The sequence below is a fragment of the Atheta coriaria genome, unplaced genomic scaffold (genome assembly GCF_025399875.1).
Source record: "Atheta coriaria isolate IRGN ID8LTWV9N9 unplaced genomic scaffold, Caltech_Dcor_3.1 hic_scaffold_7_pilon, whole genome shotgun sequence".
In the NCBI taxonomy this organism is placed as follows: domain Eukaryota; kingdom Metazoa; phylum Arthropoda; class Insecta; order Coleoptera; family Staphylinidae; genus Dalotia; species Dalotia coriaria.
Window position 1 is genome coordinate 9,682,591 of NW_027045449.1, and position 16,271 is coordinate 9,698,861.

General features: G+C 38.1%; 2 protein-coding genes and 1 long non-coding RNA gene across 6 annotated transcripts; all 3 read right to left on the reverse strand.

Annotated features, from left to right (window-relative positions):
• Positions 1-2,986: 2,986 nt before the first annotated feature.
• On the reverse strand, positions 2,987-4,234 carry LOC135796685 (uncharacterized). Its single transcript, XR_010549373.1, has 2 exons — positions 3,742-4,234; positions 2,987-3,676 (listed from the first exon to the last, which is right to left on the reverse strand). It is a non-coding gene; the product is annotated as an uncharacterized lncRNA (long non-coding RNA).
• A 3,180-nt stretch (positions 4,235-7,414) lies between these two features.
• On the reverse strand, positions 7,415-12,141 carry mxt (Eukaryotic translation initiation factor mextil). 4 transcript variants are annotated; one of them, XM_065308805.1, is made up of 10 exons: positions 11,986-12,141; positions 11,542-11,717; positions 11,327-11,439; positions 10,398-10,586; positions 10,146-10,338; positions 9,948-10,019; positions 9,350-9,410; positions 9,027-9,294; positions 8,598-8,966; positions 7,415-8,534 (listed from the first exon to the last, which is right to left on the reverse strand). In XM_065308805.1, the coding sequence occupies exons 2-10, from the start codon at positions 11,669-11,671 to the stop codon at positions 8,430-8,432; spliced, it is 1,500 nt and encodes a 499-aa protein (XP_065164877.1). In that variant the 5' UTR covers positions 11,672-11,717; positions 11,986-12,141; the 3' UTR covers positions 7,415-8,429. The 4 variants fall into 4 exon arrangements, with proteins under 4 accessions (XP_065164877.1, XP_065164879.1, XP_065164876.1 ...); XM_065308807.1 differs by having other exon boundaries at positions 8,714-8,966; positions 11,542-11,739; positions 11,986-12,140; XM_065308804.1 differs by having other exon boundaries at positions 11,542-11,739; positions 11,986-12,140.
• Positions 12,142-12,527: 386 nt separating this feature from the next.
• On the reverse strand, positions 12,528-16,178 carry Caper (RNA-binding protein 39-like protein Caper). The gene is made up of 4 exons (XM_065308803.1): positions 15,899-16,178; positions 14,412-14,479; positions 13,797-14,346; positions 12,528-13,741 (listed from the first exon to the last, which is right to left on the reverse strand). The coding sequence occupies exons 1-4, from the start codon at positions 15,950-15,952 to the stop codon at positions 12,836-12,838; spliced, it is 1,578 nt and encodes a 525-aa protein (XP_065164875.1). The 5' UTR covers positions 15,953-16,178; the 3' UTR covers positions 12,528-12,835.
• Positions 16,179-16,271: the final 93 nt, after the last annotated feature.

A 16,271-nucleotide genomic window follows, 5' to 3' on the forward strand; every position in this document is an offset into this window, starting at 1 on the left:
ATCTTGCCAGAGAATGAGTAAGATTAAGACGCTGCGTCAGTCTTGTCTTTGGTTTACGGGATATTCGCGATTGGAAGAAATGGCCATTTACCAAAATGTCACTTTTTAGTACTTTTAGTCGCGTTTTTTGACCCTTTTCTATAAGAAATATGATTCTATTATGTTTTTATCTGATAGAGAATGTTTCAGTCTTTCATAATCAGCAATTTGTTGGTTGCTATCGCTTTTAGTTTAAGAGATATTGATTATCAAAAATCGTCGAAAAAAAGTATCAAGCAATTTTTTCTTAAGAATTAATATTTAATCTCTTAAATTTCGATTTTAACTTGCATATCTTGCAGAGAATATTTAGAGAATTGTAGAAAATTTGAGGTTTTAATTGGATTAATCATCGTGTACTTTTTCGGCCATCAGCAAAATATTCGGGACGGGCATGTGTGGCGGTTTTGTTTAATGATTTGTCGCGGTTGGAGTGTTCTTAACTAAGAAATAATCTCTGCGCGAGTTTTCAGTTGGTAGAATATATTACAGGATATAAAATCTCCTCATTAATGAAAAGGTATGTGTGTAATAAATTTTTTTCATGGAAACTTAAGGCGGTGTAACTTAAATTGATTATTCCATTTGAGGATACTATTTTTGCATGTATCTGCAAATTACAAACACGTGGTAGCAGTTTTATCAAAATTCTTAATCGCGTTTCGGAAAATAATGTGCATGATTTAATTATTACAGTTATAAAATCTGCGCAATATTAAAATGACAATATTTATGTGGTCGACCGCGCTCACTATACCGTCGGCCGTCAGCTCAGTCATCTTTCGCTTCGACGTAGACGATTTTTTTAATCGAATTGCTCTCGATAACATCATTAAATTAAGAAATTTTTGTTGACCTAATAAAATCTTCTATCATGAGTAGTTTTTCGTTTTTTGTAGTTTGGTATATCTTAATATGTACAAAGAAATAGTTATTTTGTCCCTGTTACCGACTGTATTGCTGCGCGCCGTCACTTGCCGTCTGTTGATTTGATGTGTTCCACCGAATATTCTATTAATTTATGATGATGCGCCGCACATAGTTTATGTAAGGATTTGGTGCCATCAATTAGCAAATATATATTTCACAGTATATTAAAATGTTGGCAATATTTTAATTTTTATAGCACCTTTTTGCTCAATTTCCGTTGATTTTGTGTAAGATCTTTGATTTTCATTAAATCATTACATTGTTTTCCTTACAAATTTCCGTGTCATGATGTGAATATTGATTATCTTTGTAGTTGCAGGTATTTGTTTGTAACACCTGTATATTAGTTTTACTAGCACCACGTAGAGATTGTTTTATTTGTAGTTTTGGATGTTCTTTGTTTCGAACTTAGGTTTTCTTGTTTTCATATTCGTTTTATTGTGCCCGTAGATATTTTGCTTCAACTGTTTGTTTTAGCATTTCCCTCTTTGCACTTTGAATTTTTCTTTTGAAACGCCCTGTATATTTGTTTCCGGGTAACGTTTAAGAAAAACAGGCGATATTTGGTGTTGAAATGTTTTCCTGTCTGCACTTAAGAATTTTTCTTTTTATGAATTCCTGTAGCGCTTATTTTCCATCACCTAGAAAATGGGCTAATTTCTTTATCCCGATAGAACATTTTGACGTCATTTACTTGCTTAGGTATATGAAATAATGCTGGAGTCGTAAGTTCTGTATCAATATGGCGGCATGTATTTTGTTGACATGTAAAATCTAAACTTGTATTCTATTGTTAATAAATAGAATACATATATAAAATGTTTTTCTGTTTTCATATTAAATTTTTCATTTGTAACACCCTGTATATTTGTTTCCATTTTCAACCCCGTAGAAAATATGCTATTTGCTAATTGCGTTATTCCGGTAGAACTGTACGAAGTGGTATTTGCTTATATGTGCGCGGCTTAGCAGGTCGTAAGTCCGGTTTCAATATGGCGACATGTATTCTGTAGACATATATTCTGTTGACATGTAAAATCTAAACTTGTATTCTATTGTTAATAAATAAATAGTAAGATATATTGACTACTTTATTGATTTGTGTAATTTCTGCCTTCTATCATTTCAGGAACAGGTCTAAGAAGTTCCCTCTCTCAGGGGATGATCCCCTCTATATAGAAATTATTAAGGTAACCTATATGATTTAGTGGCCTCAGCTTCTTTCATTTCAGCAGGTCAGAACTTGTAAGAATATTTTAAGTGTCGCCTCCTCGCGGGGCGGCAAACTTGAAATATTTAGACAAGACCTTATAAAGTTGTCCTTATAAGAGATCACCTTTGGGGTGATCCCCACCATAAAATTGTTGATATGCCCACAGTAATTTCGGGGATGTGCGGGAACATCGTAGCTGTAGGACCGGGAGCAATGCAGGCATTGAGGCAGTGGGCGATCGACCAGGCGCCGGAGGCGCCTCTGGGAGGATCGACTTCATCGAACTAATCTTATAACGACACGTGCCAAAAATTTAAAATTATCACTATTCTCTTCTTCTATCTCCTCCTCTTCTCTACTCTACTCCTCTGTTCTCTTCCTTCTATCTTCTCCTATTCTTTACTACTCCCATTCTTCTATTTCTCTGTTCTCCCGTTCTCCATTTATTTTCTTACTTCTCTTATTTCGCCTCCACTTGTATTTCAATTTCTCTTATATTTCGTTGCATTTCGCTATATGCAGCAAATTTCACCCGTATTTTATATTTGAGAAAAATGCAGCTATAACCGCTGAGATTCGATCCGTGTCTGCTGGCATGCGGCGGTGCACGTCTCCCACTCGTACGGTGTTTTTATTGTCTGATGTTGATTCTTCTATTTATGTTTCTACTTTATTCAACTTTTTAAAAACAACAACACAAGTCTCAGATATGTTGCACTTGCTCCATGCGCATAATATTTATATTGAATGTGTGAAACGCTCATATACTGAAAAGGCAAGGAGGATACCAAAAACAAATATGAATGAGATATAAATTTATATTAATTTTATTTTATTGACAACATTTACAAATACAAACATTTACGATATAGAAAAATATCGACAACTATTAAATGCCGCGGAAGACTTGCCTTAAAACATGCACACATTTGCAACTATTCTGCGATGAATATTCGGAACTCCAGGGCCCGTGTAAGTGTAAACTTCATTTCCGGGCACATCCGTTATCTACTTATTCGAATTAAACATAAATCCAAGTTATTCTGGGCGATAACCGACAGCAGACGGATACGCAAGCCGTGCGCATGCAGGCCAACACGAGTGCAGTATAATCAACACACGAAAAATATTCCCCGACGACCGACAGTAGTTCACTCGTGCTTATTCTCTGGCAAAATTCCGTTCACGCTCAATTCGAATGAATGTCGTCGATTGCTTATTGAATATAAATCGATTTACGATCAAATTAAAATATGGAGAAGTAAAACTAGTTGCAATGAACACGCGTGTATTGCTCGGCAACCGGAATGGAACTGAATGCGCGCTCTGAAACGACCACGCGGTCACGCGGTGTTGCTATTGCGATAGGCTCAACAAAAAATTGTTTACATATAAATATTCGTGTATTTTAAACTATACCTGCCTAGCTTCCTAGGCAGTATTTCTACGGCGCTCCCAACTACAGCTAATTAATCGCAAGATGGAGACCATTTTCTGAAACAAATAAAATTTAAAAAAAAACAATTCAGTTTACGAATTCATATTTATGTAGATATTACATATTCGTATTTCAACCGACGATAATCCGGGGGCCATTTTAAACATTCGCCCACCATGTGTAGCGTCATATAAATTATCCCTATCTCTAGATGCCACGTTGAAGTTTCTGAGCTGCCAAAGTCGTGTGCAAACCCGAAAAAATACAAATAATTCAGGAAAAAGGGTAAAAAATTCACCATTTTATGCAAATTTTCACGGGTTGCAGATCGAATTTCTGCAACACATAAATACAGACCGACGGAGATTTTAATTCCGCATCTCTAGATGCGTCTAGATGCAGACTTATTGTGACACCGTGTTCGCGTGTTCTACAAAAAAAAAACTACAATTCTAAACGCAACAAGTACTAGTGCGTATTCTCACCACTTTCAATATATCTCGCGTTACGGAATTTCTTGCAATAAAATTCGATACAGGGAAATAAAGAATTAAATTCCGTATCTGGGAAAATTATTCCGAACTTAGTTTAAGACCGCGTTCGCGTGTTATAATATTAAGCACTCTTGTGAACTTTCGGGTAATCTTTAGTCTCGTGATGAAAGATTCGCTCACGCTCAATGCGCATGCGTTCAATATCTCGCGCGGTTGATTTACTTTTAAAATGCGTTTGAAATACACGGCTACACTGACGAAGGCGCACGAACTGACCCGACCGTTACCGAAAGTACATTTTATTGTTACATCTGTATTCTCGTGATGAGATAAATGCTCACGATTTTCTCGCAAGTGGAAAATATTTTTATTAATTATGTATAATAAAGAATTTTAAAAGTTCATAATACTAAAGTAGAAGAACTTATTTGAAGGTAGAAGAAATTTCATCTCCGAAAAAAGTTATCACCGTTTCAAATTAGCGTGAGCAAAATTCATAAGAGTACTGACGCGTTAAGAAAGTACAATTCCTAGCGCAACGATTAATTGCGTATATGCGTACACAACTATCATTATAACGCGCGTTACGGAATTTTCTCGCAGTAAAATTCGATACTGGAAATAAAGAATTAAATTCGCATAAAATTATTCCGAACTTAGTTTAAGACTTTCATAATATTAAGAAAGTACAATTCCTAGCGCAACGAGTACTATTGCGTATATGCGTTGTCACCAATGAATAACGCGCGTTGAATTATAAACTTACCAATGCAGCGCTCATCGGATTGCAAGGGTACGGCATGTCTGAAACGACCACGCGGTCACGCGGTGTTGCTATTGCGATAGGCTTAACAAAAATTGTTTACATACAAATATTCGTGTATTTTAAACTATTCCTGTCTAGCTCCCTAGGCAGTATTTCTACGGCGCTCCCAACTACAGCTAATTAATCGTAAGATGGAGACCGTTTTCTGAAACAAATAAAATGAGAAAAAAACAATACAGTTTACGAATTCATATTTATGTAGATATTACATATTGTTATTTCAACCGACGATTATCCGGGGCCATTTTAAACATTCGCCCACCATGTGTAGCGTCATATAAATTATCCCTATCTCTAGATGCCACGCTGAAGTTTCTGAGCTGCCAAAGTCGTGTGCAAACCCGAAAAAATACAAATAATTCTGGAAAAAGGGTAAAAAATTCACCATTTTATGCAAATTTTCGCGGGTTGCAGATCGAATTTCTGCAACACATAAATACAGACCGACGGAGATTTTAATTCCGCATCTCTAGATGCAACTAGATGCAGACTTATTGTGACACCGTGTTCGCGTGTTATATCATGAAAACTAGAATTCCAAGCACAACAAGTATTAGTGCGTATACACACAACTATCAACATAACTCGCGTTACGGAATTTTCTCGCAATAAATTTCGATACAGGGAAATAAAGAATTAAATTCCGCATCTGGGAAAATTATTCCGAACTTAGTTTAAGACCGCGTTCGCGTGTTATAATATCAAGAAAGTACAATTTCTAGCGCAACGAGTACTATTGCGTATGTGCGTATACATACAATTATCATTATAACTCGCGTTACGGAATTTTCTCGCAATAAAATTTGATATAAGGAAATAAAGAATTAAATGCCGCATCTGGGAAAATTATTCCGAACTTAGTTTAAGACCGCGTTCGCGTGTCATAATATTAAGAAAGTACAATTCATAGCGCAACGAGTACTATTGCGTATGTGCGTATACATACAATTATCATTATAACTCGCGTTACGGAATTTTCTCGCAATAAAATTCGATACAGGGAAATAAAGAATTAAATTCCGCATCTGGGAAAATTATTCCGAACTTAGTTTAAGACCGCGTTCGCGTGTTATAATATTAAGAAAGTACAATTCCTAGCGCAACGAGTACTATTGCGTATATGCGTATACACACAACTATCATTATAACTCGCGTTACGGAATTTTTTCGCAATAAATTTCGATACAGGGAAATAAAGAATTAAATTCCGCATCTGGGAAAATTAATCCGAACTTAGTTTAAGACCGCGTTCGCGTGTTATAATATTAAGAAAGTACAATTCCTAGCGCAACGAGTACTATTGCGTATATGCGTATACACACAACTATCATTATAACTCGCGTTACGGAATTTTCTCGCAATAAAATTCGATACAGGGAAATAAAGAATTAAATTCCGCATCTGGGAAAATTATTCTGAACTTAGTTTAAGACCGCGTTCGCGTGTTATAATATTAAGAAAGTACAATTCCTAGCGCAACGAGTACTATTGCGTATATGCGTATACACACAACTATCATTATAACTCGCGTTACGGAATTTTCTCGCAATAAATTTCGATTCAGGGAAATAAAGAATTAAATTCCGCATCTGGGAAGGTTGTGCGATTGTACTATACAAGCTGAACGCATGAAATCAAATAGTAAAATGTACTTTTGGTATGCTTACATTGTTTGGATTCGAGGTCCGCACGATGCGGTGGTCCCATACGCACGTTCAGGTTACCATTATCTCTTAATATAGGAGATAAAGAAATTAGTTTTAAAGTACACAAACTTATACGGGAAATAAGAATTTGTAGATTTGGAAGGAACAGTAAAGCAAACGATAAGAGGGAAAAGAGAACACAACAAGAACGTGGTTCACACTCACACCACCAAAAAGACGAATATGAGTACAAATTTTATGTATAATTTAGGTACAAGCTAAATACCGTGCAACATCGAAAGAATGAATTGAATCAGAATGTATGTATACATACAAATGACAAAACATAAATACGTAGATATTTCACGGTATTTTCAACATTTGAAAGCACATAGTATAAGGATTTATAGAATTAAATTACCTTTATATTAATATTAATGGGCACATGTGTGGAACCTCACTCGTCTTCATTTGAACACTCACTTAAATTACGACACATAACTATTTGCCGATCTGAATTACTATTCTAATACAACATGACGACCGGTACGCAATGCAAATAACAAAGTGTTGAGACCGTTGAGTCTGCGTGCCAACTGCGCTGCACTGCTTGCAGGTAAGCTGAGCACGCAACATTGATGCGCGTAGAACATGCGCGGTTTACATGATAAAAAAGTTGTTTTTAAATATACCTACATAAATATAAATACTCTGTTCATTTATTTCAAATCAAATAATTATTTAACAAAAGTATTTATTAGTGTACATGCAGTATCAACCAAACTTACAATATACTTATCGATAACTGTAAGAAAAAAGCTGCACGACTCTGGAGTAATATAAATTTTATTAAAGTCACAAACTAAAATGGCTTATTACATAGTTTTTATAATTTTACAAATCTCGAGATTCAATGATCATTCAGATCTGAAATAACGCTTTTCATAACAATTTTAATTTGACTTTGATTTTATATTATATGAAAAACACGCGTATGAAAATTGATTTTCGTTTGTAAATATTCATCAAAAATCACCTCTATATAAAAATCTTGTATCTCACGCATCGTATTGTTTTGATTTTACAGACATCATCTCTTCAGCACACCCAACCTTCATCTTCAAACCTCCCCAACATCAATATCTTCAAATATAGTTAATGTTAAATAATACAAAATGAAACAAATAAGAGTATCGAAACAAAACGCGATAGCCAATTTGCATAACAAAATACTTCTGTCAACATAAACTAAACAAAAAAACACAAACAAACAAAATAAATTAGTATCAGTCAGTAGAATAACGGCAAATAAAAAAGTCACAAACACAAAACATATAAACAATATGGTAATGCAGGGTTGTGAATACGAGTATACATAGTTCGAAAAAGATTAATTAAGAAACAGCTTAGATCGTAAACTAATTTCTCATTACGATTCATTTTCGATAGCCTTGTAACACCGACCCCCTGCCCACTAAATCTACTACTTTATAAACAAACACGTCCACATGACATCAATGTCATTTTCCTGATGTACAAACTAGTCGAAGTTTGTACAGCCTCCAAGAAAGTATCGAACAAAACATTTACCACTACATTCAAAAATATTTCGAGAACGTCGTTACAATTATTAACCAGTGCATTCATTCAATGCGTTCTCGTCGAATTGCTTTTGTTTTCTTTCTTTTGTTTTTGTAGAAAATATAAGTTAACAAGTTTCAAAAAAATTCTAGCCCAAAAATATTCGCTCCGAACGACAACTTACGCAGTGCTCTCATATCTCGGCGATAGAGTGTCGCGCCTTAAAATATTGCTTCTTTCGTAACTGTTTTTCGTGTCGTCGTCAGACTTCCGACGGATCCATCTCGTCCACGCTCTGTACAGATAGTTCCGTATTAACGTCCGAGCGATCATGCAAGTATGACTTCGCGTCAAACAGCTCCACCACCTGCAAAGAGTCAAAATTACACCAGGCATCGCAGATATCTGAGCGGTTAGTCATGAAAGCTACCTTTCTCACTAGCCCCGGATAGTCAGTGTTAATCCTCTCCCAGTCAATCGGCGGTACCAAACATAGCGGCGACATAGCCAAACGCGCCAAATACTCAATTGTATACTGATATTTACCATTAGCCTCTGGTGACGTGGTGCCCTGCATGATTTCCTCAATGGATATATTGGGACGACGCAGCATAGGCCGTTCCGATGTTTCTTCGGGTTGTCCGTTTGGTACGAAGCCAGGCGACGGGAGAGAGTCCGGTGGAGAAAGGGGCGGCAGATCGGCGGCGATCGCTTGCGGAAGACTGTCAAAGCTGTAGAATTGACCGATGTCTTGGATTGGTTCGCCAGAGAAATATTCGTCCAGAACGAGTTTACTTGTCTAAGAATTACATCGAAAAATGAATATCTGTTTAAAAATAAGAAATTTTCAACAACTTACACGAACAATATCCAAATTATCGCCGGTAATCTTGATGGTGTGTCCGCCGGTGACGACGGTGTACTTGTATTCGCCAATACTGGCGTCGTTGGTGCTAAGACTGTGAAGCAGCGATCTATGGCGCTGATTCTGTTGAAGGCCGCTCTCCTCCGATGCGGACGAGTTGATGCTGGAGCTGGAGCCCGTCAACGGGCCTCCGACGGCGCCGTGCTCGCGCACAGGCGACGCATTTCTCCTGATTGTGTCTTCGATCAATTGCTTAGCGTGTCTACAAAATTATGCATTAAATTCCTCACACTTTTGTTAAGTTTTAAGTTACTTACATGATGCTTTCTTCGTTTGCGCCAGTTATTTGGACCAAACGTTCTTTGGCACCGGGATTAACTGCAAAAACACTCAATTAAAAACAGATGGATAAAAAACGTGGAATTATGCGTTAGATTTGATGCATTAATAAAACGAAAACAAACGAAGTTGTTACATGCGCAATATTAACATCAGCAAAATGAAAACTAAATATTTCCTTCTAGCACAGCCAAAATAACGTAAAAAAACACTCTTTGAGTAAAAAATTAATACTCAAACATAAATATTTCACGAAACTATTAAACATTATTGCTATTAATATTGTTATAATGATTGTAAAACTCGGCATGAATCTATTATCTAATGATGCCGCTAAAAATGCAAAATGCAAAACATGTGCATGTGTAAAGTGCGTTTTTGAAACCAAAAAACTAAAAATTCTCACATGACATATCTTAATTAGTGCGCATACATTAAATTTTTAATCTGCTTTGTGGGTGTATGTGGTAAGTCTAGATAAGTGTGGTAATTGCGAGCGTATGGTGTGGCATTATCAGTCAGTCACAGTCAGTAATGCGGTTTTTGTAAACTTTGCTAGCACCCGATGCGATTTACCTCGCTGAAACGAAATGATCGTTTCGCTAAGCTCTTCAATCATGTGCACTCGCCGCCCTTTGATCCCCATTACTATAATCACACATTTATATATTCAAACACAATACGATACGCACATCTTCAGCGATGACCAGCTAACAATTAAGATTTATGTTCACAAATAAACATAATTACAATCAAATTAATCAAAATTTTTACCTTTTCCGGAATCTGCATTGCGTATGACGACCTCGTCTTTACAATAGTTCTTGCCTGGTATTCGCGTGGGCTGCTTGAACTTCCCGGAAGGTTTTATCACCTCGCCGGGAGCAAGCAGCGGCGGGCTGTTGGATGTGATCGACATCGCCATCATTGATTCGGACATTGCGGCTACATTATCAGTCGATTCGGCCTGTAATCGGGAATAAGTATGTTAATTCTACCACGCTACTTTTGATTTTGAGTGAGTACCTTCTTTCTATAATACTGATTCATTAGATCAGAACCCTTCCAGTCGTTAGCGCGAAGTTCGATAAGTTCGAGTAAGTGTAGTCTAGACAAGAAGTCTAGTCGAGCATCATCCTGCGAGCTGTTCCTGAACACGACGAACGCACGATTCAGTTGATCTTGGTATAATATATCCAAATATGCACCATAAACCTGTAAGATTTGTAAAAACGATTGATTATTTATTTATTAATTAAAGAAAATAAGCATTGGTAAGATAAACATAATATGTTTGAAATTCTTGAATAATATTGTGTGAAGTGTTATCAAGCAACAATGTTTTTATGCAAAACTCACCAAACCAAAGGTAATACAAACAAAAGAAATAAAAAGTTACTCCAAACACAGTAAAAACGAATACGAATATTTCTGGGAATAACTAGAATTGAAAGACTAGCCCACTTAGTAAAACAGATGTTGAGAGATGTTGAAAAGAACTTTTGTATTCTAGGAATTCAAGAGTAGTCTCGAGGGTTATATGACCATCGATAGTAATAAATGGTAGTTAGCGATAGGAGAGAGAATTCCAAGCAAAATATAAAGCAATAAACGGAAAATTTTGAGACACCAAAGATAGAGATTTTGGGAATCCCTAAAATCTGATGAGCAGATGTCACTGGTTGGAAAAACCACGGCTTTATCACGAACTTCTTTTGAAAAATAATAATATACCTGACCTACCATTAAGTAAACTAACAATTTAATTCTAAATGTAAGACACTGATTAAATTTGATGTGAAATAAGTAAATAACTCTTTGTGAGAGTGATATTTAATCTGATCTGACTCAATTGTGCATAAAAGTTTACCATGCAAACATTTAAATATTTGTTGATGCCTGCTACACAAATAAAACCCTGTCATCTTGCCTTGAATAAAATAAACACATCTTACCTTCAAGTGTTGGCACAGATTAATAATACTGTCTTTATATGAAATAGTTGGATCAATGTTTGGTGATACCAAGAGAGCAGCCACTTGATCCACAGCCTGCATGACATTTTCAACTAAAAAACAAAAACAATTAAAATTCATAACAATCACTACTTGTTTATATTGATAAATTAAATATTGTTGTATTATTGTGTAAGGAAAAGCGCAATATTTACCAGTTGACATGACGCCATCCTGCTTCAACTTATTGGCGAGTATCTGCGCCTGGCTGTGCGATTTGATCAACTCATGCTGCAGCTTCTGCTTGGGATACTTCAATCGGGCCGAAATTCCCAACGACGACATGATCACGGCTGTTTTTCGTTGCGTTCGTTACTTAGGACTAGCGGTGCTGCAACCGAAGCGACGCGTGGCTACATGTACATATTTATAAACGGTTACAAAAATGAAGCGCACATTAAGCCGCCGCGCGGCTCGCACAACACGCAGGCGACTGTTTTCGAGTTAGAAAAAGTGGGTGACTCATGGCTCGCGCGCTCGAGCACTGAGATGAAAAAAAAACCTCTTACCCAACACTTTTAACGCGACGCATTGTCGTGCGTGACATTGAGATGGCAATTCGCAATCGCGGGGATACGCTGACAGCGAAGGATATTTACCTGCGGGACGTCGAATCGGCTGTGGAGATGTACGCGCGAACAGCACCAACACACGCACTGGCGGATGGGCAACAAGGTGCACTCGGTGCAGCGGCTGGCAGGACAACGGTTTCGCTCGTTTTGCTCCCCGCCTCGTTGCTAACGCCCACGAGCAGCGAGTAGCGGCAGCCGCAATGTAGTTTCCAACTTTGTTGGCGTTTCCGCGAGTGTTGCGGGCATACGGGCAAATTTAGAAGGAGCACGTGTCAGGTGCTCATGCGCAGCTTTGAATTTCAACTCTTCGCTTCCTGCGACAGCGACATTTCTAGGTCAAGAACACATTAATACCGAAAAGTTGACTGTAGCAAAAACTATGATTGAAAAGTGTAATTACAGCGTAACCAACGGTACAGTTAGAAATCGACCTGTACGAAACTTTCATATCTTCACTTCTAAATCTAGTTTATAGCTATAAATTATTAAAACTTACGTTAATAATTTAAGGGAAGCCAGCGCAGCTAATATCGAATCACTATCAACTGACATTGACAGAACAAATGTGATTTACATATCAAAATTCTTTACTTTATACAGATTAACCACCTATCCGTAAATCGTCATAATCATATGCATAAATATTTCTCTCAAATAAACAAATTGAAACAATCATTCATAAACATCTGGAAATTTTGTTAACTAAACAGTAATTATTCCATTGGCGACTACACAATATGATTCAGTATTTATCAACTAAATGTTAAGGTAAATTAATTATAGTACATACTAATATTCACAATATCGTCGAATAATGCCTGCACGCCTCCTAGCGTTTCCGCGTTGTACTTATTTGTATTATTATTTAACTTTGCGCTCACTTCCTGGTAGGCAATAACAATTGCGCGGCTGTCATGGCGTCCGGAAACAGCGAATGGTAATTGATGAGCGGGACGTACGCAGCGGTGATCACCCGGCCAGCAAACCATCTACCGTGCAGTGAATTGACTGAAGCCACGGCGGTGGCAATGGATGGACATTTGACATAGACGTTGCCTTGTGGTGAACCCTTGTCGACGTAAACATGCAACACACCACCGTGTTTGTTACATTCTTCAATGACATCGTCGCGGATCTCCACGTCCCAATTGCTATTTGACTCGCTGGTTGGATCAAACATGTTGCTCAGCATGAAACATTGTGTTGCAATTGGTGGTGTGGTGGTTTGTTGAACTTGTGGTACCACAGGTTGACCCGTTGCCATGCTGAGTGCATTTGCAGCAGGTGCTGGTATTTGCATTCCGGCGCCTTCGGCCAATTTGAACATAAGTTGCAATCTACCAGTCGCTCCGAGATCTATTCCAGACCGATCCAGTTCATCAGAATCCAAAAGTGACGGACCTTGTTGTTGTAAATCAAGACGTTCGGTAACATTGCCCACTTTCATTGGTCGACCAGCCAGTTCGAACCCATTGAGTTGTTCGAGCGCTTTCTTCGCGTCATCGCAGTTATGGAATGTGATAAAGCCATATCCCTTCGACCGACCTGTTTCAGGGTCCATAATCAGTTGAATATTATCAATCTTACCAAACGGTTCGAATATTCCACGCAGCATGTCTTCGGTGATATTGAAGTGCAAGGATCCGACGTACAAACGCATCGGGCCTGTCATTCCTTTTGGCATTAAGTTAGGCATGGCGTTACCCATTCGATTCTTTTCGGCCTGAGTGTGTTGAACAATTATAGGAACTCCCAGCAGTTTCTGACCGGACAAACCTAAAGCCTACTCAAAGAAATCAATTAATATATTTTTTCACGAATAAAATTACAATAATTACCAAAGTTACACTTTCTGGATCTCGAAATTCAATATAGGCAATCCCCTTGAATCGCCGTGTCTTGTTGCAGGTAATCATCCGGACATCACGTACTTTACCAACGGCACTGAAGAAATCCTCCAGGTCTCTAGTGCGAATCCGCTGGCTCAACTGCATGACAAAAACAGTACGCGCATCGCGTTCCTCTGGACTCAACTCTTCATTAGGTGAGCCTGAACGTTGATACCCCAGTCCGATGGGAGAATGACGCTTCTTCGGAAATGGGTACTTAATTGACGGTGGTGATGGTGAGCGTTTGCGATGCACCGGCGACCGCGACTTCCTACGATCGCGGCCATCTCGACCGCTTTTCGGCGGTTTGCGATCGCGGTCACGATCACGCGACTTGGAACGACGATTGTCGCGCGATCGTGAGCGTTTTCTATCCTTTGAGCGGCGACGATCGCGAGAGCGACTGCGTTTCTTGTCCTTCGAGCGTCGCCTTTCACGCGAACGACTGCGTCTTCTATCACGTTCTTTATCCTTTGATTTACTACGACTTCTTCTCCTCCTAATATAATCAAAATATTAGAATTAGATTTTTTAAATTAAATTTAAACAAAAAAGTTTACTTACTCGGTTGATTTCTTACTATTTGAATCACTTCCTCCATTTTCCTTGCCCTTTGACCCAGAGTACTCGTCCTATGAACAGCAACAGCAATAGTGATGTGTGAAGGGGCGGCGCAGAGACAAGGGGTGTGCGAAAACAGAAATGCATTAATCAACTGAATCAAAACATACAAATGTACGCGCAATGCGCGCATACATAAATCTTTTGCAGCTCACATTTAACAAACACGAAAAAAAATGACAACAATTACACAATAATCATTAATATTATGCTGCTTTAAATGTGAGCGCAATAACAAACGTTCTCAATTCAACAAAACATATAAGGCTGTGTTCGTCGGTAGATAACTGCAACAGATATTGTATATATTTATATAAAAGTATGCGACGTTGATCGCACAGAATCATCGTCGCCGGTGGCGGAGCAGATAATTGTCGAAGTATTTCGAGTAAAATAATACGCGGGCCGCATTTTGCGCTCGTTTCGACGTCTAGTCGGGACTAGACTTACCGTCGTCCAGACTTAACAACAAGAGGAAGGACGCTGGGTATTACTTGATCCAGAGAGAGATTCAATCAATTACGTTCTGAAAAAACACACGCAATAAGACCAGGCGCTACAAAGCGATTTCGAAGAGTTTTGTTTGTCTTTTTTTTTTTTTTTCCATAATTTTTCTTTTGTTTATTTACGTTTGCTCCTAAACTTGGACCAATTGAATCCATATGATCAGTGTAAGAATGTGTGTGTGTGTATGTTGTGTGTGTAAATTAGAGTAACTGTGGCTGTACTTTTTGGTCATGTTTTTGCTCAGAAGCAATAATTTTATTCGGCCTGCAGACTGATTGAAGTCGAAACTACACGACTGGCCGCGTCGGGATCATAGTGAGTCCTCAGCAACAACCCTAAGCGAGAAATTCACCCATCAGCAACAATGTAACACAGTAAATCACCATCAAAAAATAATAATAAAACAGAATGTATATAGAGAAAGTGTAAACAAAAACATTTGAGTTCTCAAACTGCTTGTTTACTAAACATTGAGCTTTTGCTAGTTTTAGACTTGTCTCAATCTGAATGAATATAGTTTGCTTATAAACTAAATTATAGTGACTGAACAGTACCTGGTTGCTTTATTTTTTCAGTTAACGTGTCGATGGCGTAAGAGACCGATTTTAACCTCATTAGTCTAAAATTAAAATTACGATGTAATGTAGCAAAAAAATTATCACATAAAATTGTGACGTGATGGGATCGACACGAATTTTGCGTTCATGTCTTGACCACATTCGAATGCATTCAGTACGCCCGTATTTCGTGCACAATTGATCATGGCTCGCCTTAGAAATAATGCCCGCGACGGACAGCGTACTGTATGCATGCGCAATCACTGTGATTAACATACATCGCATAATCTACAATTACACTAACAATACGTTGGCACGTTACGATGCCAAGCGAGAATAACGAAATGCTACTTCCTGACCACTTACGTCTTTTCTGTAGGGCGCTTCGAGCATCGCCTCAACGTCGAAGTCCTCCGCCATGATTGAATCAACAAACGCGATTGGACTGCGGACTTGTTTATGGGCTCACAACTTCGAATCCAGGTTTGGAAATGTAGCAAATGTTGTATCTGTGCCACGGGGTATCGATGTAGTAATTGAAAACACTCTGCGAAGCAAATATTTTGGTAAAATAACGAGAAAGTCGGTCGCCTTTTACACAATAATCCGCAACGAATGCGTTTGGCAAACTGACCGGCCTGCGCAGGCGTCAGAAACAGTAACATGACAACAGTGTTGCCAACAGCAAAACTCACTAAACTCTAAATATACAAGGCGTTCAACTAAATTTTGAACTTAA